The sequence below is a fragment of the Lipotes vexillifer genome, unplaced genomic scaffold, assembly GCF_000442215.2.
Source record: "Lipotes vexillifer unplaced genomic scaffold, Lipotes_vexillifer_v1.1 scaffold948, whole genome shotgun sequence".
NCBI classification, from domain to species: Eukaryota; Metazoa; Chordata; class Mammalia; order Artiodactyla; family Lipotidae; genus Lipotes; species Lipotes vexillifer.
The window spans coordinates 365,688-392,889 of NW_006793764.1; the positions used below are offsets into that span (position 1 = coordinate 365,688).

Sequence of the window (27,202 nt, forward strand, 5' to 3'; positions counted from 1 at the left end):
ACCGCTCTTGGGTTATAAAAATGCAAAATCATACAAAATTCTGTGAGTTCTCTGAATTTTTAGCATTCTACCTAATTGGCTTTCATAATATACAGTATTTCCACAGTGGGTATATGGGGAAATTTGATGCAGATACTGTGATCTCATGAAAAATTCTGTCATCTTCCATTTCTTAAATATTCCAATATCTTAGCCCATTAACCTTTATGTGCCTCAAAGGCAGCCTAAATGAAAAGCTAGGATTTTGTCACGTTTTGTACATACCCGAGAGAGCCTCAACTGCAAGAGACACAAAATAGTCTAAAATTTTTTACATTTATGACGACCTCTTCGACAAGTGAAATCCTTAACATCACCTTTACAGAATCCTTATTTTAAAGTTATTCTGTGTGGTGTGATTAGAAGAAAAACAAACAAACAAACAAACTTTAGTCATTTCCTTTATCAAGACATTTAAGAAAATGAGCTTTCCTCCCCTGGGCTCTTTAGTTAATTAAAAATATACATAATGATACAGAATCAATATTAACTCCACTTTGTTTACTTAAGGCATTGACTGTGTGTAATACATTTTTGCTTCCCATGAAAATAACTCAGTTGTCTCCTGACAAAACAGCTTTTACAGAAAATGTTTAGCGGTGAAAATCCAGCCTTTTGTCCATACTGAGGAAGGGCAGTTCCCGTAAATGGCTGAAATTTTAAAGTTGTTTGATAATTTTCTTGCAAAAAATACATGTATATAAGTATGCCAAAGCTCAAGGTATAAAAAAATGTAGCACTTCTACCAAAGAGCAGGAAATGAAATGCTCTCCTTGGTTATGATTTCCCAAGAATTTAATTTTCTATTTATGCCACCCCAAACTGAAAATATTTACAAGCACAAAAGAAATGACCATCATGGAAAAGCATCCCTATGTCTGGGCTAGGGATCCAGAGAACAAGGGCAGAAAGGCTCAGAAAAGGGACCGTCCCGGCTACCAGCCTCCCTGAAGATCTCATTTTTGGAATTCTCAGGCACTATATTCAGGCAACTCTTTTAATTAATGGGAGAAAGTCAATTAATCCCACCATTCTTTCCATACAAATCAGAAATTAGCTACAAATCTGGCCAACAAAGAAAATCAGATGAGACCATGAATAAGCCAATTTTCCAATATCTAGCTAGTGGAACTGGATCACTATTTCAATGAATAGTACATTCAAAAGCTTGGAGGACCATAAATAACAGAATCAAAACTATTCTAAAGAATACTCTTCTGTGAATATGCTGTAGACTAGATAGGGTGCCGTCTAAAAACTGCCTCATAATCAGGCCCTTTCCATTACTTAAATTCCTCTAAACTAATTTTTAAATTTCTATCTGGTATCAAATTTGAGAAGCAATGTAATATCAGACTTCAGAAAGTCGGCTCTGGAATCAGATGAACTGCGTTTGAGCGCCAGCTCCGTCACTAAGTGCTCTGTCACACTTAGCTGTGTGATCTCGAGCAAGTCTCTGTGTTTTGGTTCCCTCTTCTGTAAAACAGGGACAGTAGCGGTCCCTACCTCATAGGGCTGCTGCAGGACTGGATCACTATTTCAATATGTACAATCCAATGTTACATGTAATATCCACTGAGAGTGTCAATTTCCACAATGTAAAAGAATCAATGATAGTCCGAGGGCTATTCTTTTATGTCTATGTAAAACTGGCTATAGCACTGCCTGAAAACTGCTTCGTAAGGTTACGAAGTCAGGGATTTCTGTCTGTTTTGTTCACTCACGTATTCCCACAGCTACAAGGGGTCGTGGCACTTAAAAGGCACTAAATAAATATTTGAAGGATGAATGAATGAATGCGCCAAGAACAACACTTTCCACTTAGCACACATGCAATCAATTAACATTATTTTAATTAGGTGACAATATATGTGCAAGTCATAAAAGAGTTAAGAGCGCACACACACATCTGAACTGGTGCTCTATGAGACTTCCCTTGCATGCCCTGTACTTATACCCAGTTCGGCTATGTTATTCTAGGAGATGGAAGCCAGATGGCAGTCTACTCTACAGCAAGAGGTGTCAAGTTCTCCCATCATGCTTTGAATTCCTTCCGTTTGGGGACAATCTCTGGTTGGTATGCTTTCAGAAATCCACATTCTCACATCAAACTAGTGCTTAAGCCTCAATTCTCTTCCCCTGCCAGAATTCCCTTTGTGTGTTGCTCAACGTCAACTCCAAAGAGATTGTGACCGGTACTACGATATTGGAGTAACCTGGGACAGACTCTGAGCACCTGGTGGGATGGCCTGCAGCTGATGTGGCCGCGGCTGCCTGAGAGAATTTCATATACAGTGAATCTGTAGCATGTGACTGCAAACACATCCCATCAATGTTGCCGGCTGATGCCTGAGCTTATTTCCACTGATTAAAACAAACACAAAAAAACAAAACCGACTGCAGTTCATCCCCTAATCAGGAATAAGGAACTCTGTACTGGCTTCTTCCTATCCACAAAAAGTTGAGAACTAATTACCCTCATGAGGGTGGAGGGAGGAATGTAATTATGGAATCGGATGTGAAGCAAATTACTCCTAACGAAAGACAATTTGGCTTCCCGGTTAAGGCCGATGTCAATTCATACCCTTCCTTTAGGAATGTTCATGAACAAAGCTATGTGCACAGCTATCCACTTTCCTTGCAGAGGCTGTATAAAATAATCAACAACACTGTGTGGAGGGAAAGGAATCCCCAAACATGAAAACCCTGTGGAAGCTGAATTCAAGAAAATGGGCCTCACTGGGGTACTTTATGCAGATTACCACAACACAGGACACAAACAGCCTCACTCTGTAAAGAAAGCAGCTTTGTTCCAAATATTTTACAATCTATATCATAAAGTGAACACAGGTTATCCCCCAGCAGGTGTTATAATATGCTGAAACATCATTCAAATGTGTTGGCATCTTAAAGACTCATTCTGCTTCGAGGGACACCTAAGATTTTCAGAAACCACTTGGGTTATTTTTACTGTCACTTAAGAGGACCTGTGAGCATTAAGATAGGTGATCAGGCAATAAAAAAATACCCAAGAATATCAAATTAACAGGCAATTAATTGCACATTACTTAAGTTGTGCCTTGCAGAGAAAACCAATTCCAACATTTTGACTCAAGTAACTGGTCAATCCAGTTAAGCCGGACTTTGATCCAAATTTCTGGTTTCACCCATTTTGACACTGAACTTATCAAATAAATCTAACCATCATGGCATCGTGTTCACCTACCTTTACAATAGTCACTACACTCAAATGCCCAGAATTGCCTCAGAACCTTTCTTTCACCTACAAAAATCTCCTTGTGGGGGAAAACTGCAATAAGCTAATCATCTTTGGGGAAAAGAGATAAAAGAATTGAGAAGGACTGGAGAGTAACTCAAATTTAAAATAAATGCCTCAATAACATTACTACTTTGCATTTGATGCTCTTTTCACTGAAAATTATACCAAGGGGCTTTTCTCTAATTGTTGGCTATCTAAAAGAAAAAGAAAAACACATTTCCTATCACTATATTGGTCAATACACTATGCCAGAAAGGTCCCCCCTCCAAAACATTACAGATTCACGTATAACAGTGTTTGATGAGAGAGAAAGAGAATAGAATAAGTTTCAGAAAGAAAGACCATGATGAAAAAGTCATTTGACACAGCACTCCCCCATGGACTCTCTATGTTCTCATTAGTATCATGGGTTTCCAAGAAACGTCACAGTAAATACCAAGGGTGTAGTTCTGTTGGTATACACCCCAGTGAAAGATTTGGGGGAAGGGGATTAAATACTTTATTTTTGGCCTGAAGTCAACAGCTGGGGAAGCTGAACCTCTTAAATGACCAGACTTTTCGGCAGTAGGTGTGTGGGTTAGGGGGCTGGCATGGGCTCCCAACCACAGCTTAAGGAAAGACATACCCTAAATCTCTGTAAGAAATACCTTACTGTTTGGATATTACAGGCCAAATCATTAGAAAATTCTCTTTGTAGGATCTGGGGAGGAAGAGGGCAGCAGAGTCTGCCAAAAATAAGAAATCCTCATTTCCCACTGCAGGCCTCCACAGCCAAGGAGCCCATTGTTGTCCTAAGAGACATTCTACCTAATAATATCTAATTGATCCTCACCTAGAAAAAAATGGTGGCCATTTATTTTCTCAACACCACAGAGAACATACAGTAAGGGGAAAAAGAAGATTTTATTTTCAGAAAAACCTATAACCACATTTCAACAATCATGATCCTACATCAATACCACAGAATTGATTGATAAAATAACTAATATTTACTGAGCACTTACTATGTCCCAGGGAGCGTTCTAAGTGCTTTAGATAAACTTTCCTATGTGATCCTCACAACAAATCTAGGCTATAGGTCCTGTTCCTATCACCTTCTTACAGATCAAGAGACTGAAGCACTGGGTAACAGATCTCTTAATGAAATATCCTACAAGGGAATAACAGCAAATTAGCGTTCTATGTTTTCTTATGCAGTTATGAATTTAAGAGATTGCGTGCCAATGTGCTTTAGACAGTAGTCCAATTTCGTAAGTTAGCACGTTCAATCCTATTTGTATACAACGCCATTTCAACCTGGAGCCCCCCAGTAGATATAAGGGAACTCGCACGGCAGAGGATGGAGACCTCCAGGTCATGCTAAGTACCCATAACAGTGTATTCACCTTGTCACACTGCAGAGACTGCTGTCACCTAATCAGATATTTCAATACTTGAAAAATTATTCCTCCTCCAACACTTAAGTAGCTACATAGAGTTTATTTCTTTTTCTTCCACTTCAAGGGCATTAATGGAAGGACAGGTTGAGATCGAGAAGTTTCAGAATGATTTATAAATGTATACTTCATAGAAGCGGCTCTAATGGTGAGAAGAGAAAAACTAAGCAAGGTCCTGAGAGGTTAAAGGAAACCCACTCTATTATTCACTAACACCAGGTAAACCTGACCAACTCCCCAAGAAAGAAAAAGGCCTTCTCTGTTACACCGGGGCAATTCCTTAAAAAAATGATACACTAGTTTAACACTGAGTAAAAAAGTAGCCCTTTTCCAATTAAACTGCAAGGTCCACCATACTTATCCTTGACGGCACACGTCTTGAAGTTACCTGTATCTTGTCCTACAAGTGTTGCCACCAGTTCAATGCTATTAGTTCACTGAGTAAAGAAGCTTTCTCAAAACAAAGATTTAGGGATGCCTTACTTCATTAGAAAAAAAAGCAAAACAAAACCTGCGGATAGGTACAGCATGATATTCACTTCTATGGGAAATGCTGAAAGGGACAGCACAGAATTTTTAAGTGTCCACATGCAGGTTCCCTCCCTGACACAGAGAAGCTGGAACAAACAGCTCTCAATCATTCACTCTAATGGAGGGAAGTGGAACTCCAGGTAATCCAGAGTGTCAAATAATCAGCTTTTGAAAGCATCCATTTTCTTTGCACTTGAATTAAGGTACATCTAAAATTGGGTAACTCACTCTGAACTAAGTCTTAAAACCCCATGAGACAGTTTTCAGGAAGGTCTAGGAAGGAGCCCAGTTTCTTTTTGTCCTTTCTTTATCCAAGGTCTCCCAGCAAGATGGCCCAGGAAGGAAATACGGCCTGATCTCCTTGGTCCTGCTGTGGGCAGGGGGAGCTCAGATGCGAGGCATCCTGAGGGCATGTCAGGGAAGAGGGAGAGGGCTGCTAATAAACCAATAATTCTGCACACTCCATCATGTGAGCTCATCAGCGGAAGATGCCCAGAGACAGCCACCAGGCAGACTGGAGTCGCTTGGGTACCTATTATTCGTTTGCCAGGAAACCAGGTCCCAGTTTTACTCCCCGCCTTCCTTCACAGCATTCATTACAGTTTATAATTATATACTTGGGTGCATATTTGATTAATGTCTGTCTCTCTCTAATTAATTAAGAGGGCAAGAGTGCTTTTCCTCACCACTTGTACTCTCTCTCCCCCAGCATCTAGCATCCTGCCTAGATCATAGTAAGTGTTCAGTTAATATTTTCTGAGCAAATACATGAAACAGAAAGAATAAGTGCTATTAGCAAACCTGAAAGCAAGAGTTTGGAGGTAGAGAGTCAACCTACAGATGATGCAGTGTTGGCAGCATCAGGAAAAATACTGACAGGTTCCTGCTCTGTACAGACTAACATAAAAAAAAAGGCATAATCATTACAACTCAACTATGTATCTTTCTTTGCCTATGATGATATAACAATCTAATACTACTGCAGCAGTCCATTAATTAAAAGCCAGAAGCTCATATCTGAGCCATTAGCTTTTAATCACAAAGAAACACAGACTACGAATGGTAGTACTAAAAACACTAACAGTGACCTTTTTGTGACAGTCTCTGCAAAATATGCCTCAGGATCAGGAAAAACTAAAATGGCCATTTCATGGGGTCCACCTATGGAATACGACAGAATTGCTATCTGCTTGCCATGTGCCAACTTTAAGTCAGAAATCGGGAGCTGGAATTTTGCAAAGTCTATAACGCGACCTTGACAAGAAAATGAGGTATTCCTCACCAAAGAAATGTCGAAATGCAAGCCCTGACTCATCCCTTGTTCACCTTCACAATAAGGGAAGCTATCTTATACTAAAGAAATCAGGTGCAGAAGGTGCCTTTTCAATCACTTATTCCTCCTCCTTAATTATGAAACAGGTATGAGAATTCAGGAGCCATGAAATTAATTATGTTTTTGAAAAACATTTTGTTCAGTTATTCAGTGCAGAGGAGAAATGATTAAACGCTACCAATCCTCAATCTTCACAATTCTAACGAAGACTTCCTGATGATGTCTATACCGGGGCCAATCAGAACTGACCGTGAAAACAAAATATCCACCGAGAACTATATTAGCAGACTACTTAAGCTTCAAAGAGGCTCTATATTTACAGGTTACCCTTGAATTGAGATATAGTATCTGCAGAGTAGAGATTCTAAATCTCACCCCTTCGTTTCTCATGATAAACTGGATTATTTTACATAAGACTATTCACTGTTTTCTGTAATGACCTAAAACGCTGACTTGCACATTTACCTTAGTGTAAAACCGGGGCAGCTGAACTGAGCGAACAATCTTGGCATCGCTGTCTGTGCAAAGAAACAGGCTGAAATATGTTCTAAAAGTATCCCAAGGCTATCTCTTCCATCTTCCTCTGGCTCCTTTCAATCTGAACACAGCATTTTCGTCTTCATTTTCACTCCAGTTTCTTAACTCAGCAGTCCCCTGCCTCGCTGGCACTGCACTTGAGCAAACATTTCTTTGTGCCCGTGGTTTTCCTTTTTCTACCAACCGTGCGTACTTAGTTTCTGAATGCTGGGTGAAACAGTGGAAATACGAACCAAATATACATCCTGTCCATCACGCCACCATCTCCAAAATGTTGCCTAGTACACCTAGTACATCAACCCATTTATATCAGCAATGTTTGTGATATAAGCATCTAAGTCTCCCATTAGTGTAGTAGGAAGTACTCATTAAAGGGCAAGACATGCCTAAAACTGGTCGGCGACCACACGTCCCCTGGTTCAGCCACAGCCACTCAGGTGCTCACCTTCCTCTTCCTCCTCCTCTTCTTCTTCTCTTTGGCCGCCTGGGCTTGCTTGTGCTCCCAAACCAGATTAGTCAGGTTGGCCACATACTCATCGGTCTGCTGCAAGAGGTACGCTAAACGCCTGTCTTTCTTTTGGTCGATCAGTTTTCTATAGCCCTCTTCATCTTCAGCCTATTAAGGAAAGAAGAGCGTGATCAGAACATAATAAAAGTTTGCAGACGACACCTTTTTCCACTCATCCCTCCCCCACGATGGTCTGAACTTCGGTGGTCCACGCAGCACACACCGAATGATTCCGGCCGCCCGAGTTCTCGCACCCTGTCTGGGAATGGGGAACACATGGAGGTACGATGCCTATGCCCCGGGACACCAGAGTTCACGGCAAGGTCAACACACATAACTATTTATGTGGTGCGATCAAGCACTCTGAGCCAACTTTTCATGCTTTTGTGTTCCTTTAACTGCGCAAAAAGTGTTAAAATTTGAGGATTCACCATCGGAAACTTATTCTTAACTTTATATTTTGGAAAGTGTCAAATATAATCAAAAGTAGAGAAGGTAGTATAATCTCTCATATAACCAACACCAAGCAACAAAAATTAACTCCCCATGACTCCCGTTTGTTTCGCTGCAGCCCTTCCCCCACCTCCCCCCTGCAGTCCCAAACTGGCTTGTCCTGAAGCAAATTCCAGACGTAATAGCTTTTCATTCATAAATATTTCAATAAGTACTTCCAGAGGCAAGGAACTGAATAGGTTTTGAACAAATAACTTCTTAAACTTAAAAGCATTACAAGGACCTCCCTGGTGGCGCAGTGGTTAAGAATCCACCCACCACCTGAGGGGACATGGGTTCGAGCCCTGGTCTGGGAAGATCCCACATACCGCGGAGCAACTAAGCCCGTGTGCCTCAATTACTGAAGCCCGCGCGCCTAGAGCCCGTGCTCCGCAACAATAGAAGCCACCGCAATGAGAAGCCCGGGCACCACAACCAAGAGTAGCCCCCCCGCTCGACACAGCTAGAGAAAGCCCGCGCTCAGCCACGAAGTCCCAACGCAGCCAAAACTAAATAAATAAATGAATTTATGAAAAATGTGGTTGATTGGGAGGGATTTTGGTCACAGGTCAGCACTGCATAATGGGCCCAGATGACTGGAGACAAGTCATTAGTACCTGAAGCCTGACAGTGCTGAGCCCTAAAACAGACACGGTACTTCCCACTTCTACCTCCTGTTAAGCAATATTATGAGGTTAAATGGAATAAAAACTGATGCCTTCTGGGTCATTTCCAGAGAAATCGTTTTATACATCCCAATAAAAGGACATCTCAAAAATATCTTCCTCATGTGATGCAGGATAAAAGGAACACACTGCAAAATCTTTAAGAGGCAGCTCCTTACAGAGAAGCTTAGGTTTTTCAGTCCAGGGGTGTCCCTCCAGCATTTGCCCGAGTAACAGCAGCCTCATCACTCCGTCTGGCTGCTGTCTGCCCCATGGATGAGCGTGAACCTCAAATGCTATTACAACTGTAATTGCTTTTGGTTATGGTTGATCTCACTTGAAGAAAGAATGATAAAAAAAAAAACTTCAGTGTCTCTGTTATCTGTATATTCCATCATTTAATTGCGAAAATTAATGATTTGCAAATGCCTAATCATTAGTGTCAAGCCAATCTGTTACTGAAGTTCTAATATAGTTTCACTTCAGTTGAATCAGACAAATTTGACTGTTCCCTGCTCAAATACTATAAAATGGTCTCCCCAGCTAGTTAGCCATCTCCTGGTCCCCTCCCTCCCCCCAAACGAGAGGGAGGTAGGAGAAGGTGGTAAGATTTAGTAGACCCCGGACACAGAGCCTTTTAAAATATGGTGTTCACTCTCCGAAATCCAAAAAAATTAATGACAAACAAACGCAAACCGTAATACCAGCCAGGAAGACTATGCCATTTGGAATTTTCCAGGGACATAATTATGGGTTGCGGCTAATGATTTTATCTTCATCCAATACCCAGGCATTACATCCCAGATAGAATTTGCAGGTCTCCTATCAATATACATTGCACACACTTTTCTAAAATCCACGGTGTGCCCTGAGGTCCGATTCCAAAAATAAATGGCCAATAAACTCAAATACGCAGGCCAGTGATAGAAACCAATTCCTTCTGTGTTTCTATATCCATTAAAAAGTAACAGTGGAAATGAAATGACCCATGAATAGCCTTTGACAATAACACGGCTATAATCAAAAAAGCAGCATTTCAAAATTAACTTAAAAACCACTTTCTAAACTGTTAGAGAAAAATTTCTGTCAGAATTTTGAAGCACCAGCGGCTTCAAAAAAGGAGAACTTCTTAGATTCCAAGACACAACTTCATGAGATATTCATTCAAAACAACTTGTGTCATTAGTCTCAAAGAGGCAACACTTTAAAAAGAACTGCCGTTTCCATCCTTCCAGGTCTGGTGATCAAAACTCCTACAAAATATAGTACCTGCCTTTCTGTAAAAAGCTATCATCTGGGGCTTCCCTGGTGGTGCAGTGGTTGCGAGTCCGCCTGCCGATGCAGGGGACGCGGGTTCGTGCCCCGGTCCGGGAAGATCCCACGTGCCACGTGCCGCTGAGTGGCTGGGCCCGTGAGCCATGGCCGCTGAGCCTGCGTGTCTGGAGCCTGTACTCCGCAACAGGAGAGGCCACAACAGTGAGAGGCCCGCGTAGCGCCAAAAAAAAAAAAGAGCTATCATCTGAATAACAGTGCCACCCTAGGACATGGAAACCCTATACTCATCAGTGGTAGCCCTAGATTTGTGGCACTGCACTGTCTAGGAAAGGGAAGATATTTTTACTCCATCCCTGTGAAGTTCAAAGGAATGGATTAGTATATTTGATAAGCAGCTTTTACTCTCTCCTTCTACTACAGCATGTTTAACATTCTCAGTGCAGATGGCCGTGAGGGGAGCATTTTCCTGGCTTCCTGTAGGCAGGCCCCTTACCATCAATCTCCGCATTCTCTCCTTTTCGATCCGCTCGGTCTCCTTCTTCTGCTCCCTTTCAGTGTTGGCGTGCCAAGTGGCCACTGCTTTGGAAAGCTTCTGGATCTTCCCGGCCACAGACCGATGGTACTCCTTAAAATCTTTTGCATGCTGCAAAATACTGTTCAGGTATTCCTAAGGGATCCAAAGCGGGGAGAAGAGAAGGCTTAAAATTCAGTTCCCAATGTCGTTTGAGGTTGCATCATAGTACAGGGAAACTCTGTGTATTGAACAGCCATGGGGGACTAGAACCTATTTTGGGACAGGTGCCCTGGTGTGTCTCCATAGCTGAGGTGTGGGCTATGTAGTGGTGGGAAAGATGACATCTCAAAGTTCGTTTTGGTGCCAGCCGGTGGAAGAGAAGCCTCCCCGGCCTTGAGGGTGTGGCCACGTGAAAATGGAAAGATCAAAGGTTGAGAGAGACCTACAAAACAGTGAAGATAAAATTTAAAGCAAATCACTCCCAGGTAAACCTCAGGGAGACGGGTGTTTCCAGTGAGAAGCGTGTTACAAAAGTAGTGTTTCTTCCGCTCTCACTTAAATACCTTAGAATTGTCCCTCAAAAAAAGTCTTATAGGAAGCTAAAATTGCCATATATCTTTTGCATCCACTTTTTAAATAAAGAAGGGGAAACTTATAACCTTATTTACACTTAAGTCCAACACTTTTCAAAACAAAACTTAATCAAGGCACTAAATTAAGCACAGAAAAACAAGTAAAATTCACAGGATTACAACACGAGATCAAATCCTACATCAAAATATTCCCAAATCCCTAGAAAGGAATGTTTTAAAATATCTGCCCCTGTGAAACCTTCAACTGGGCCCTTGAAAAGCCCAGGACACTATATTTATATCTGTGATAAAAATAACTGTTTGCCCGCTTCTTCCCAAGTTCCCTCTTCCCCAGGACTTTGTTCTAGGAAACCCGCCTGTGCCTACCCAGTCAGCAGCATCCCATGGGGTTATGGACACGTGACTGGAATTCAGAAAGCAGGGTCCCCCCCACCCCCTTATCCTGTACTGACCGTTTGCGTGTCCTTGCGGAGGTCACCTACCACTCTGGTTGGGCCTAGGTTTCCTCATCTATGAAATGGTGTGGTTGGACTACGTAAGGATCCCAGGATCCTTTCTGTGATGTCCCCACTGCCCATAGTTGTCCATTTTTCAGTGGTTCTGACTCCGCCCAGTTTCTTGGTTAGCATCTCTGTCAACAGCAGGGCACCCAGAGCCCAGGCCCAAGTACCTGGTGCTTCTGCCGACGCTTCCTCTCCTGCTCGATCTTCTGCTGCTTCTCCAGCTTCTCTGTCATGCGGGCTTCCCTCAGGGTCTGGCGCTTGCTCCGTTTGTATGCTTTGGAGTTGAGGGCCGTCTCCAGGGTCGTGTCCCGTCGCATGCAGGCCACTACCTCCTGTCTCAGCTGTCAAGAGGGGAGCAGTTAGAACACCTCCCCAGACGGAGGCCAGACCCCCGTCGTCCCCTGCCCTCCATTTAGCGGAGCCGAATGGTGACTCCCTGAGTTTCTCCATCACAGTTGGCCTTTTAGGAAACAAAGGGACTACATCATGCTGAATGTATATGGTATTTTCAAAGATGCTCTAAGTTTTCTTTCCAAAAAATTCAGAGGGGGAGCAAGTACGGCACTGTTAACAGTAAAGAAAATAAATCAGTAAGTAAGTAGAGGATGTCTTGGCTTTCAAATAAATTGATTCACTCTATTTAATTATCCTAATGATATTAATTAGTTAATAAGCTTTTTACATTTTTTTACTTCATTTTAAGTGCCATGCTAACTTTCTCTTTGCGCTTAAAGATGAATGTGAACAACGCTGGGCAAAAAAGAATAGAAGAGTTACTTCCTGCTCATGTAAAGTAGCTGCAGATATGCAAACAGTGCTAATTCATCATCTCCTGTAAAAGACGGGAAATACTAGTTTGGGCTTCCTCCCACTCCTAACAATGATATTCTTTGCAAGATACTTAATTTTTTTTTTTTTTTTTTTTTTTACTGTATTATGGACTTCTTTTAGATCAGAAATATAGTATTTCATTCATATTGTATGTTATGTGGTGGTAAAAGGTCGGGGGTGGAAACATGCACTGAAATAGCAATTCGACTGAATCTGAAATCAGCATCCATTACAGCTAATTTCATTGGAAAACTTCACAGATAACAGATTTTTCAATAATATGAAGCAAAAACCAGAAACCAAGCAGAATCCAGCATAGTGAAGCTAATTTGAATCTAATCTTATTCCTGAAAATACTCATTTAACAAAATTTTATTAAACAGCTTATCAAGGCATTTTATGAAGTTACCTGTAAGAAAGAAGCAAATGGAGTGCAGAAAGTTTTTTCTTTTTCTTTTTTTTCCTTTCTTTTTTTGTTTTTAAGTTAAGCTCTAATCTACTCTCACAAACCTACGGTCAAGTAGCCGCCAGCCACCACGATGCCCCTCTCGTGATATTATAACCAACAAGGCAAAACGTATTTCCAAGTTCATATGACAATAGCAAGAGGGCTGGCCTTGTGATTTTACTCACATCCTCCAATAGACCAAGTCATGTAATTCAGTACTTCCAAACTACTTTCAGTCATTAATTATTCATTTTGCATGCCCCGAGACCTTCACCAAACAAGCCCATCTGACTGGCGAGGAAGCATTCCTTTTCCCCTTTGGTTAAATGCCGCTGTGTGACGACCAGGGGACCTGAAGCTTTGTGGTGAGAAGGCAAAACTCACCAAAGTGAAAATTAGCCCTACTTCATTCCACTAGTCTCCTGCTGATTCAGCAATTATCAAATAGATCGCTATGCTAGCCTTTCATTTTTTTTTGGTACGCAGGCCTCTCACTGCTGTGGCCTCTCCCGTTGCGGAGCACAGGCTCCGGACGCGCAGGCCCAGCGGCCATGGCTCACGGGCCCAGCCGCTCCGCGGCACGTGGGATCTTCCCGGACTGGGGCACGAACCCGTGTCCCCTGCATCCGCAGGTGGACTCTCAACCACTGCGCCACCAGGGAAGCCCCTATGATAGCCTTTCTTAATCAGTGACTACTAAGACCATAGCAAGAACAATAGATACAAATTCACTGATAAGTCAAATATGGGGGTCTGATGTGATAAAATGCTGCAAAAGTAGGTGTTGACGAATAATCAACAGTCACAAACCAGTTTTATGTATTTCTATAAACAATGAGCTATTTAGTTGAGTGGCTTTCGTCTTTGTTAAAATGATTTTCAGAGTCATGGCTACGATTTTACATTTCTCTTTACAAAGAAGCTCTGACCTATCACCTTCCTGTTTTTTTTTGAAACCATAAAGGCAAACATGAGCTATCCCATCTGTTCTCAAGGTTTCATCTACAGTAACAAAATGCCGTAACTCTGACTTTGGAAACCATAATATGGAAGAAAAAAATATCTCTGATGTACAGAAGAGAAAAATAAAATAATAAGCAGTTAGTCTTCATTACTTTCAGTTCTGTGCTGCTGGTCGAAAAGATACAGTCTTTTACTAAGTTTATATCTTTATACCGATATTGAACGACTTAAGGAAACACACAGATCACACTCTGGAACAATTATATTTATTTCCTGCACCTCAGATGTGCTGGCGAAAAGGTATTACCTGACGCTGGAAATTGAGTAACCGAAGTGCTTTCAGTTCCACGGTTGCTTTGGTTCGTAAATCTGGTGGCAAAGAGCCAGGGAGATTTTCCAGTTCCTGTATCCTATGGGCTATGCGAGCCTGAAGTCTAACGGAGATAATAAAATGGGGGAGGGGGAAGGTGGAAATATACATTACAGTCTGGTCTTAAATGATAGACAACAACCTTAGGTTTAAGTTCACCTTCCAGATACTGACGGCCGATTTCTGATACCCAACTAGATTATCTGATGTTAAACAGAGAAAAGCTACCTTTGCATTAATGCAGACACAGGTGCTATATTACTTAACACTTTGGCCTTCTTCACAACCTCTTTCTAACAGCCAGGAAGGAAGGCTCAGAATACATCTAGGAGGAAAGTCAAGCCCCACGGCTCCCTCCGAAGAGAGCGAGAGAAAATGAGACAGGAAAATATGACTTGCTCCCAAACGCCTGGCCAGCCAGAGTGCAGAGCTGAGACGACAGAGTTCTCTTTCTAACTTCTAGTTCTGTCCTAAGGCAATGGGGCCATTTGCCCTCCTTGCCAAGATGCTGACGATGACAGCCAGTAAAGCTGAGTGAACAAGAGCAGTGTTAGGTGCTGAGGTCACAGAAACCAGCCAACCCAAAACATTCAGAGAGAGAGAGCGTGCTACCGGCCACAACCATTTCCTCTGCGAGCAGTGCTTGCTTGAGAAAAGAAAAGGCAAATCAGGCATTTTTAAAAATCAGGTTTGGAGCAGCAGTAAATAGTAAACAGTTTTTAAAAACTAGGAGTTTCCAGGAAAGGACTGCTGGGGAGTCTCATTCTGGACATCATCAAAAAACAGAACTATAAGTACTTCCTCACAATAGAGGCAGAATAGAAAATAAAAGACTTGCTACTTTATTCATTTGGGATACCACTACTGTTAGTCATAGAAACTGGTTTTAGGGTTCACCTGGATCCTATTCTTACAAATAATTACATGCCATCTAAATCTATTTTTAGAATGACCTCCCCCCAAATTTGGGGCAAAACTGTCTTGGAACAGATTTCGACAAAGAAAGAACAGTAAAAGGTAGTAAGTTAAACTAAACTAATAGTAACTACACTAAGTTAGGTGCATCTAAAGCACAATTTAATTCTCTCTCTCTCTCTCTCTCTCTCTCTCTCTCTCACACACACACACACACACACACACACACACACACACACACACACACACCTCTACAAGGTAAATGCACCATTTTATTGAAGAGAAAACTGAAGTTCAGAGATATTAAGAAACATGTGGACTTCACAGAGCCAGTAAAGGAGAGAGCCAAGGCTGGAACCCTCACTGGCCTGACACAAACACCACTGCAACGATACTGCAGATAATTAAAATATACTTCCTAACTGCAAACTCCCTTGGAACTCAACTATAAAAATTGATAATTAAAGATTCTGTTAAAAATTAATATTACGCTTTTTTCAACCTTTATGATGCTGTCTGTTGATATAAAAAAGTAAAACCTTCTGTGACTTAGATGTTGCAAAATATCTTAATAGTTCATATAGCCCAAATATATAGTTCATATAGCCCAAATGAGGGCGTTTTAAAAAACTTAAGAGTTGTTTGTTTTGGTAGTGAAATAAAATATCATCTTTTTCAAAACTTTAAAAATGATAGTAAGGGTAATACATCATTTTTCACTAACTTCATTGACAATAATATTCTGATAGATTCCTCTTTTATTTGGTATATACATGTTATTAATTCGGATTTACTAAATGATTTATCATCATAATGTGTTATTACTAATATTACTGTTATTGTGTGTTATTTCAACTATGCATACCAACACAAACAATAGTACTTTTAAATGGTTTAACCATGCAACAGACTAAAAATGTGTCAGTTCAAGCAACAACAATAAACTTACATCAATTTATTCTCTTGATCAAATTGTTCAGACTCTCTCAACCTTCTTCCACATTCCTTTTACTATTGATACTCATGGGATTCTCATCGCAGTTTAAAATTTTTCTTTGTATGAAACAAACCTTTACTTTCTTTATCCAATTCAATTTCTTAAATACGCACATAACCAAAAATTCCCAAATAGAGAAATGGCTGATGGATCTTAACAATTAGGATATTAAGAGAAAAATCTATAACAGATTCTTCTCAAATACATAATTTAAAGGGAAAAAAACTAAGCCAAGATAATTTTACTTGTGTAGCGTCAAGGCCATACTAAAGGAAATTTAGATACTACAGCAGGGTGAGATATGGTTATTCTGCTTCCTTGGTTCTAGATTATTGCAGACCCTTTTCATTTGACTATCCCAGAACTCAAACTATCCCTTGGTATTGTGTTTTACTCTGTTTGACAAAGTGGGTCAGGTGCTACATTAGAAGAATGGCTGCTTTTTCCTTAATCATCTAAAGGACTATGGAACTAGGCCTAAATAAATAATCTTAGGACAACCGGGCTGACCGTGTAGAGACTAAATCACACTGAACCGGGAGCGGGGGGAGTTGGAGAGCAGAGAGGAGTAGGGAGGTGGGGAGGTGCGGAGTGGGGTAGATGGAGCCTTGGCTGACTTGGGCATGGGAGGGGGTGAGGGGGTGGGAGGGGTGCACTTCTTCCTGAAATGACTGCATCCCCGAAGGGCCTAGTAATTTGTCAGTGAATTTCAGATTCCCCAGCACAAAAGAACCTTTCTTTTATGAAAGGGAGGCAAGAAGTTCAAAGTGCAAACGTGCAAACTATAGGAGCAGAGGAAGGGTAGATTCCAAAGTAAAATCGTATGCATTCGATTCAGCACACGGTGTGTGTGTGTGGGGAGTAGCAAAGGTACAGGAGGGGCTTCTTTTTACATAGAGAATTTTATCTGCGTGTGTGTGGTGGTTAATAGAAATCTTCGCTTTAAATAATGCGCCTCTCCAGACAAGTTCATCTTCCCATCAGTGGGATTCAGCAGGTAGCCCGATAAGGAGATAGATTCAGGATTCTAAATTCTAAACTTGCCGAAACAACAACAGATGTAATACTGCATAACTGCGGGAGACTCATTTAGGGTCCTCACGGGTACAGAAAATTGAAGCAGAATTAGGTCGCTCAGGTTTTTCGTACAGATTGAACAGTAAATCAAGAGGGCTTACTGTTCTGACAAGAAAAAGAGTTCCATTAAAGGCGACAGATATTTGTTCAGGTCCAGAGGAGAAGTTTATGATTCCTGTAGGAGAGTTATTTGAACAGAAAATGACACTGGTACATTTTGTTCCTTCCAGGAGCTGAGTGACACTTTTTAAAAAAGAGAGAGAGGGAGACTGACTTTTGGCAACTCTGCTGATGAAGCGGCTCTTGGTGATTTCTAAGAAGGGATTCTCAGGGTTGTAATGGAGACCAGGGCAGGACAAAAAACACGGTAAGAGACTATGCTGGCTTCCTGAGGCAAGGAGGCTATACTACTGTTTTCATACTAAATTCTGACTTGATACCAAAGAGGGCTCACATAATTCAAAGATGCTCTTCAGATATAAACTCCTTTCAATGTGAAATATATTTCTTTCTCACGCAAACATCTGTGTAATTTACATGCTAACGTGATAATTCGTGGAGCACTTCTGACCAACCCTCTAATCCTAGATGGAAGAACTGAAGTTAGGCACATTGACAGGGCCGAAAAAGCATGCCAAAACACCAAAAAAAAAAAAAAAAACCAGTCACTGACACTTACTACAGAGAAAAGCAGTATAGTTCCATCATGAGAAAAGGATGGTCTAAAAGAAAGGATCCAATTTAAATGAGAACAAAATGTTTTTAACTGAAGAGCTTGTATAGATCTGAGGCAAAGTGTTCATACGCAGAAACTTATTTATGCTATTACTGAAAAAAGATCAATTTGTCAAAATTCTGATTTTATGAGGAACAAGGAAAAGCGGCCAAGTGACTTAAAAGTAAAAAATTTAAGATTCTGACAATTTCCTTTCAATTTTCATAGACAAGGTAAGTGATATTACAACAGTCAAAGAAACAAACATCTGTTAAAGAATTTCTGACAGGTGATTTTTGCTCAAACCAAGTTTATGAAATTATAAAAGAGACTTTTTTAAAGACCTTGCTCAAATCCTCAATCAGGAGACAAAGATACACTGGACTCTTCCTATCAGTGCTAAAGAGTAGTAAGCCGTTCTCTCAAAGAGGGGCAGAAGAAAAAGAGTTTTTTAGCTGTCTTTTACAAGTGCCTAAGGGACGTAATCTAACCCTTTTTAAGGGATAAATATAACTAATCTCTGCAGCTGGACAATTTATCTTCATAGAGGCAGAAGCCAGCTACTGCTCTATAACTGAAGACAAAAGATGCCCCTACAAAACCCTGCCAGTGTAAACCTTAGCCTCTTCTCAAGATGGCCACGGGAAACTTCAGGCCAAAAGACCCACCAGCTTTTTGAACCCAGGCTTGCCAAATCAATCACTTCAAAAGCCAGGTGGGGGCTTCCCTGGTGGCGCAGTGGTTGGGAGTCCACCTGCCGATGCGGGGGACGCGGGCTCGTGCCCCGGACCGGGAAGATCCCACATGCCGCGGAGCGGCTGGGCCTGTGGGCCATGGCTGCTGAGCCTGTGCGTCTGGAGCCCGTGCTCCGCAACGGGAGAGGCCACAACAGTGAGAGGCCCATATAACGCAAAAGAAAAAAAAAAAAATTGGTATATTTTATTGTATGCAGGTAATAATAATAATATGAAAAATAGCCATTCCACCACCTTCTGCAACGCTTATAATTTAAAAGATACTGATAGATACCCTTTTTTTTTAATTGACACAGGTGTGGAGGACAAAAGCTTTCCACACACTGGAATAGGCTAAATAGTACCAATTAATACTGAATACTTTAGGAGACCATCCCTTAAGATCATTTTCAAAAAAAGTGCTAAAATGAGCTCATTACAAGAAAGGCCTGCAAATACAATTCTGGTAAAGATGAAAAAAGAAGGTTTAGGAGTCAGTAAGCATGCACACACACACACACACACACACACACACACACACACACACACACACACAACATAGGATGAATAAGGGGGAAAAAAATCCGGATGTATTTCTAGGTATAGTGTCTGTGTTACAAGGGTAGTTCATGTGATTTAACAAAGGGACTGGTAGCTCTGTACCTTCAAGGTGGGAAAACAACATTAGCTCTTAGGAAGTCAGAATTTCAGAGTAACCAAACGATACCCCTCTATCTCATTTACTGTCTTTTCAAAAAAAAGACTTTTGACTTTTTTATTCAATAGCAACATAAAGAAAGGACTGCATATGAATACAGTTTGTCTGCCCCAAATGAGTACACAGTGCTAATATTTGACTTTTATACCACACTGAGATTATTCACCCAACAGAATCTGCCTATCAACACTGAAATATCAATTGATGATGGGTATCTAGCTCTCCAGGGATACGTGAAAAGCTGAAAACAGAAACATAAAAGCTCTTAATTGAGGATTAGTAATAGCAGTGAGAATAAAGTTATACTCTTCATCCAAAAAGGTACGCACATTTAATGGCAAGTTACTGTGATTTCTTTCAAAATAACTCTTAAAGCTGGTAACTTAGTATTTTAATATAATAACAAGATAAGTCACGTGTTTTCCAATAAAGAGTAAGGTAATGTTTTTAAAGGGCTCCTAGACATTATTTACTAACATTCCCTATAATTTTTAAACCCTAATTGTCTTTTAACTTAAATCATACTTGGGAAATAATAATAACAGCTAATATGTATTGAAAGTCCTTGTATCATTTTATCTTCTCCCTACAAAAGATACTATAATACCCTCTTTTAACATAGGAGGAAACTGAGTCACAGAAAAACGATGTAACTTGAGGAAGGCAACACAGCTAACAGCTAGTTAGTGGCAGAGCATGCTTTCTGGCTGACTCCCAAAACCGTGATCTTCGTTTCATCTTATCTTGACTCAGTACTTACTGGACTCTCTTTTTGGTTGACATTAACCATGTACATCAAGGATCTGCTAACTACAGCCTGTGAGCCAAACCCTGCCCATAGCCTGTTCTCATAAATCAAGTTTTACTGGAACACAGCCAACACGGCTGCTTTCACACCATCAGGGCAGAGCTAAGTAGTTATGACAGAAGCTCTAGGGCCCTTTACAGAAAAGGTTTGCCAATCCCTGATTTAGATAAATGTGCCAAATCAGGTGAAAATGAAGTTTTTGGAGTAAGAGTTTAAATAAGGACCCCATGTGAAGACACTTACATAGGGCCTAGCCCAAAAGCTAGACCAAGCCCCAGACCAACAAATGCATGAACTCAATCAAAGAAGACATTATATCATGCTACTGAAGTACCGCTTTAGTATCACTAGATGTGTCATTAACCTGAAGGTTAGGCCAACAGAACACTCAACATCTGAGCCGCTTACAGTCACCATTCAAGGACAAACTGACAAACCAGAAGGAAACTGCATAATCTAAGCGTGGGCTAACGGCCTTCCTGGATCTTTAGGAACTCTGGGCTGGACTTTTGATCTTGGCATGTCATAGGGGTGCATAAAAGTTTTCTGACTGAATGAGTGAAAAGCACAGTCCTGGGAACCTAGAACCCCCAGAAGAGGGTCCTCACCCCCACCCCAGTGGCAAAGAAACTCTTCTCTTGAGACTTTGTTCTAAAATCATTCTCAAGCCTGAGTCTTGGCCTCTGCAATTTCCCTTAGGCCTTTCCCTGGTCCCACAGAAAAGAATGACCACAACACCAGGAGACACCTGACCCCCTAGGCTGGGTGGTACCTGCCAGAACACAGCATCTTACTCCCGGGGCAGGTGCATTACCTGTACTCCCGCTCCTGCAGAATCTCCACGGGGTCCAGGCCCTGCGGTTTCTGGATGGGGCTGATCCGGCTCTGCTTCTGCTGCAGCTGCAGGATGGGCGAGGGCTGCCCTGGGGTCGGCTGCGGCACCGAGGGCCCGGGCACGGCGGCTGCGGGTGGCGGTGCTGCTGCAGGGGGCGCGGGCGAGGGCCGGCCGCTGGGCGCGGGCACCGGCAGCTTCTGCGGGGGGCTCGGGCCGCTCAGCTCCGGCCCCGGGCCTGCGGGACAAGAGCGACATGGGCAGCTCGGGAGGAAAGGCACCCCGTGCCCATACCCGGCCTGCCCGCTGCCCCCTGCGAGCCCGGCGATGGGGACAAGTAAAGGTCTCACGAGAAGAAAACAGGAGGGAAGGGAGGAAGATGAGGAAGGCAGGAGGGGAAAGGAAAGGGGAAAAAGAAAGAAAAAAGAAAAAGAAAAGAAGCTGGCATCTATCCCAAAGGGAAATGGCCCAAAAATGACTCTTAGGTAATAAACTGATTAACGAAGGTACAGCCAGCTTTTAGTATAGGTCTACAGCGGGATTTAAAAAATAATTCCAGGTGCATTCAGGGTTCTGAAAAAGCAAGGGAGTCACCCACCAGTCGGATGCAATTTGGGTGTGGTCCCAAAATCACGTTTTGCAAACTACACCACAAGCCCCCTCCATCCCAGCGTGGAAGAGCCCTGCTGTTAGAACCCATGCTTTACAGTACAGGCAGCAGCTCTCCAGTCCTCTGACGTGAACTAAAAGGGGCATGCATTTTCCCTAAATGAACTATAAACTGTATTCATCAGTGCATATAGGGAACTTTAATATTTTACTACATATTAGAAAATATTTCTGAAAACATTCAGTGCAGGGGGAAAAAAGAATCTGCTCATTCCACCTAAGAAAACTTAGCAAATACTAAGATTCAAGAGAGCATTTTTCTCATGTTATCAGAATAAAGGGATACGCAATCATTAAGCTTATCAAAAGGCACTTAAGTTAATTTAAAGCAATTTCCCACATTAAACTTCAGGAGTTTAAATTGATTGCTAGGTCTGGACCTAAAATAAGCGTTCCATCTCTCCGCTTAGGTGAATTTTTACTTACTTCAAAGTTATAAATAAAATTAGTGATGCTACCAGAGGGGTTAGTAAATTAAAAAAAAAAAAAATCTCAGTAAGCAGATGTTAAAAACCCTCACGGGCATTCTTCCAAGTGTTTTCTATATCTTTCCGGAGAAATATTAAAATTATTAAACGGTAACAAAACTAATCATCTCTATACTTCAGAGCGACTTAATAATTAACCATACAAAGACATACATTATGAGAAAGTAGACGCATTTATTCAATTTCCAGCAAACACCAGTTAGAAGTGGGCTTAAATGGCAACGCAAGGATATAGCAAACATTCTGACAGGAGGAATTGGAAGAGTTAGAAGAAAGTGCTTAGGAAACTACAGTGTGTGTGAGTGTGAGTATATGTGTCTGTGAGCGTGTGAGTGTGTAGTGTTGTTGGTCTTTTGTTCACTTCCTTCTGAAATTAGGTAAAACTTTCCCAAAGACCTAGGGCTAGTTAAGACTTCTTGAGGTAATCTGTAGCCCTTGTTCTAGGATTGATGAAAAGTCTGGAGGGAAAAATGCATTTCTGGTTTTTTTTTGTTTTAGGCACTGTAGATATACTATTATAATAAAGAGATTCTTTTCAGCTAAGTACATTCTGATTTTTTTTCTGAATGGGAGGTCTTTTACATAATGCATAGCTTTTCATAATATTTCAGATTTAGTTTCTTTCATCCATATGTAAGAAACCAATTTCTAAACATTAAATCTTAAGGTTGTTAAGCATTGGAATGAGATATGGAGGGACATTTTTTATTATATTTTCCCTCGAGGCCTTTAAAACAGGGTAGATATTTTTTATCTGGGTTGCTTGAGCCAAAAGAGAGGAGATAGAGATTTCTAACAATTACTTTGATTCTCTGTGATTCTACGAATTTCCCTAATAAGCTCAAGAAATTGGTAGTTAAAAATATTTGAAGAATTTGTATGAGCATACCAAATAATAGATTTAATACACTGAAGCCCTTTAATAAAAAGAAAATCCGGGTCTTACTGATAAGATTGATATCATACTAATTACCCTAAATTCAGTTCTCAAAGTTTAAATAAGTCATCAATAAAAGCCATACCAGTGCAATAGTGTACACATTTCACTTACTCTGGGCGTCTTCTTGTTTAGCATTATGGCTTGTAAATACTTACGTATTTAATACTTATGTACTTATGTACTTTAATACTTAAAGTACTTAAAGTACTTATGTACTTTAATACTTATATGTGTGCCAACTCCTCGAGGTATATTCAAGTCATTATTTTTAAAACCATACAATCAAAGGGACGTATCCAGAGCATGTCTGATATCCCTGGTTCCAAATCTAGCCATTTCCATCCAGCCCATGACTGTGAACTAGATCTGATGCATACACACAGCTAGGCTTCTTTAATCCATTAATACAGAGACATCCTTATGTGGTTGAAGGACCCTTAAAATTGAGAAGCCAGAGAGACCAAAATGTGGACTTGGATATTCAAATCTCCAATTCCAAAAGGACTACAACTCCAAAAGATACAAGGTGCACCTTGTCTCTTTCCAAAATAACTGGTAAGTTTCACCTACGGGCTGTGTGAGCCTCAGCAAGTTACTTAGCCCCCGGTGCTTCAGTCTCCTCATCAGTAGGAGTACAGTACAGTACTCACCTCACAGGGTGCTAGTGAGGATTCAATGAGACAATGTGGCTATGTGCCCAACCCTCAGCTCTGGTCATTTTTACTGCCACCAAGGACACCAAGGTAAAGAAGCCTAGTTTAATCACTCAGCTTTTCAGAAAAGCTCCACAGCAAAAGAAAGGCTTTCAAGGAAATTTGGTACTGTATTAGCCGGCAAATTTGGAAGTGCACTCTTCTAGAGCAAACTTCAAAATGTTTCCACAGTTTAATACAACTCAGCACAAACACTCAGATAAGTCGGCTTGCCATGTGCTTCCTGCTAATCCCCCATCAGTCACAAGCAAACTCCTTTCTAACTAAAAACTGCAAGTTCATTTACTGCCTGGGTCTATTTTATCCTCCCTCCAACAGATTACATAAAAACTTCTCTTTACAGAGGCTAGGGGACTGACTGCAGCTTGCTGCAATTAGACATGCCCAGAACACAACTACCTAACCATGAGGTGTTCTGCCTGTCCTTCAGGCAGTTGAGGTGCCTGAATGGATTTTCTCTGTATCAACAGAAAGCATCTCGACAACAGACACTCATGGTCTGCAAAATGATAAGAACTCACGCCCTGATATCTTCAGATGGAGGACAAATTACATTCTTTAGCTTATCTCCTATTCCCTCGCCAATATAAACAAGTTAGGCTGAATTGTCAGAGGTACAAAATGTGTCTGTTTTCCAGTCAGTCCTCACTTTAGAAGTCAAGGTAGGTATACGCCCTGACTCTCCTGAGGGGTGTCCCACAGCAGCTAAGTGTTGGGGGGAGGGATCTTTATTAGATGCCTGAATTTAAGAAACAGGTACACAAACTTATTAAATTACCTAAGTCTCACAGGTACAGAATTTCTGTACAGAGTTCCCACTTTACCCTCTGCACAGAAGGATGTTTACGCAAATAACAGTCTGTGCATTAGACAAGGATTTAAGTGGTTTCCAGAGGTTGAAAAAAATAAATGTAATAATGATGCTTAAATGAAGCATACGAAGAAATTTTAGATAACTAAAAACAGGAGAGGGGGAAGCAGGAGAGGCACAAGCACTGAAAAAAATTACCAATAAATCTCTCACTTTCTACCATGAAGGCTTCCCTACCCACCGCAAAAAAACCCAAAACTTTTCAGTTCCTATTTTGAACTTTGCTTTCGTCTCTAAAAAGAAAAATGAATCAAAATTAAAAGAAAAACGCTGGGTTTGATTTGAGTGAAGCCCATAGCAGGCAAGGACCAGAGTTATTTATTTGTTCAGTGCACACTTCCGCCAGTCAAACTGTAATTCTCTGGTGGTGGCACTTGTGGTGAATGATAACTTTGGAGTAGGTTTGAGGCAGATCACCCCAGCCAAAAAGATTCTCTTCACACATGAATGACACTGGCAAATCGGACAAGAGAAAAATGGAATCACAGCTACCACCAGTGAAGCTGACATACTTAAGTTGATTTTTTCCTGAAATATTAGCAGAGGCATTTATAAGCAATTATATTGCTTTATTTAAGAAAAGGAGGGGGATAAACAATTAATACAAGTAATGTTAACTTAAAAATCCTTTTTTTTTTGTCTTACTTGGACTTGTCCGAAATACCCATGCAAAAAAAAAAAGTGTCTTTGTCAAGTAAGGTCATCATCTCCCTGTGAAATCTGAGATTTGGGCACAAGATGAGCAATGTAACCTCCCCCTCCCAGTGGCAGGAATGAGTCTGCTCTATTTGAAGAAAGTATCCTCTTTCCTCCTTTATCCATAGCCTCTTTGCCCACTCTGGCACTATCCGCCCAAATATTTTCATTTCTAATGAAGCCTGACTGCTGGAAATACAAAAGACATGAGCAGTGACTAACAAAACAAGTTCCCCCTAATGACAGGACCCTGGCGAGGGAAGATGTACGCATTGGGTAAAAAAAAAAAAAAAAAAAAAAAATGGAGCCCTCTTCTCTGGAAATGATCCAGAAAATGCACCCAGGATTGTGTTGCTTAGGATGTGAAGTTTTGTTATATACAAGTGTCCGGCTAACTGAAAATCCATCCTTTAAGTTTTACTACGTCATCTGATCTCACTGTGGTGACTCTGGCCGAAAGGGTTTCTCAACGAAATCACTTAGCTTGCTGTCTTCTTGAACAATACCCTGGAAACTTTTCCTATTGTGCGTAGGTCATTTTTAAAAATAACAAGCCTCGCTGAGGTCCATGACGAGGGGATACCGCAGGACAAGATGCGATGCACGCGGAAGTGTGCCTGTGTGACATGGTCCCTCACGATTACCTTTTGGGAGGCGCAGATTTTGCTCCTTCCACCTTAAACTATCAACAATCTGACCATGACCATTCAGCCTCTACTGGGAACTCCTTTAGTTAATGCTCCTCATATACTGAGATGCAGGATATCAAGGTCACCAATGTTGCTGACACCGTGTCTAGAGTATGAATAAAAAGGCTCTCAGGGCTTCCCTGGTGGCGCAGTGGTTGAGAGTCCACCTGCCGATGCAGGGGACACGGGCTCGTGCCCCGGTCCGGGAAGATCCCACATGCCGCGGAGCGGCTGGGCCCATGAGCCACGGCCGCTGAGCCTGTGCATCCGGAGCCTGTGCTCCGCAGAGGGAGAGGCCACAACAGTGAGAGGCCCGCATACCGCAAAAAAAAAAAAAAAAAAAAAAAAAAAAAGGCTCTCAAAAAGGAGCAGAGATCCTTTTCCTTCCTATGCACAGGAGTGAAATGTCCGCACTTGGTACACAGAGCTTGGGAGAGAGACTTTCCCTTGTCATGAGCCTATTGGTCATGAAGGAGCCAGGATGGGGAAGGGGGTAAGGCCATGGGCTCTCCAGTCAGACTGCTGGCATTGAATCCTGACTCTCCATACCCCAGATGTGCCACACGTGCAAGGTACTTATTACTGAGCGTGGAGTACAAGGTAAGCTAGCAGGCACTCAGTAGGCACAAGCTACACACATGCATAGACATACATACATTTTTGCTTCTCTCTGGCTGCACTCCTGAGAGCTAGTTTTTACAGTTTTAAAGCTTCTGAACACACTTGAGTGTTCAAACTACCATTTTATGCATGGTTTTCCTGTACAACATTTTCCATCTCTGATTTTTGGTCCCATGGGGTCCTCCACCTACCAGAGCACTGTGGTAACACACCGAAACCTAGAGATGCCGCGATACTTTCTTGCTCTTTAAAAAAACCATTCCTAAGTCTCCATCTACAATTAACAAGATGAGTTTATCCTTCTAGTAGGCAACTCTTAAGAGTTTCTCTACCAGAAAAGAAACATTTACAAACTCAGAAGGTAGAATAATAAAAATAATAATAATAATCTGAACTCTTTC

At 41.4% G+C, this 27,202-nt stretch overlaps 1 protein-coding gene across 1 annotated transcript in view; it reads right to left on the reverse strand.

Annotated features, from left to right (window-relative positions):
- Nucleotides 1-27,202, reverse strand: part of SMARCA2 (SWI/SNF related BAF chromatin remodeling complex subunit ATPase 2) — a 161,112-nt gene that overhangs the window by 121,547 nt on the left and 12,363 nt on the right. The window contains exons 4-8 of the mRNA XM_007466755.1: nucleotides 21,097-21,352; nucleotides 14,256-14,382; nucleotides 11,874-12,047; nucleotides 10,590-10,763; nucleotides 7,602-7,772 (exon numbers count right to left, since the gene is read on the reverse strand). Coding sequence (XP_007466817.1) covers nucleotides 7,602-7,772; nucleotides 10,590-10,763; nucleotides 11,874-12,047; nucleotides 14,256-14,382; nucleotides 21,097-21,352 — 902 coding nt within the window. The remainder of the gene's footprint in view (nucleotides 1-7,601; nucleotides 7,773-10,589; nucleotides 10,764-11,873; nucleotides 12,048-14,255; nucleotides 14,383-21,096; nucleotides 21,353-27,202) is intronic.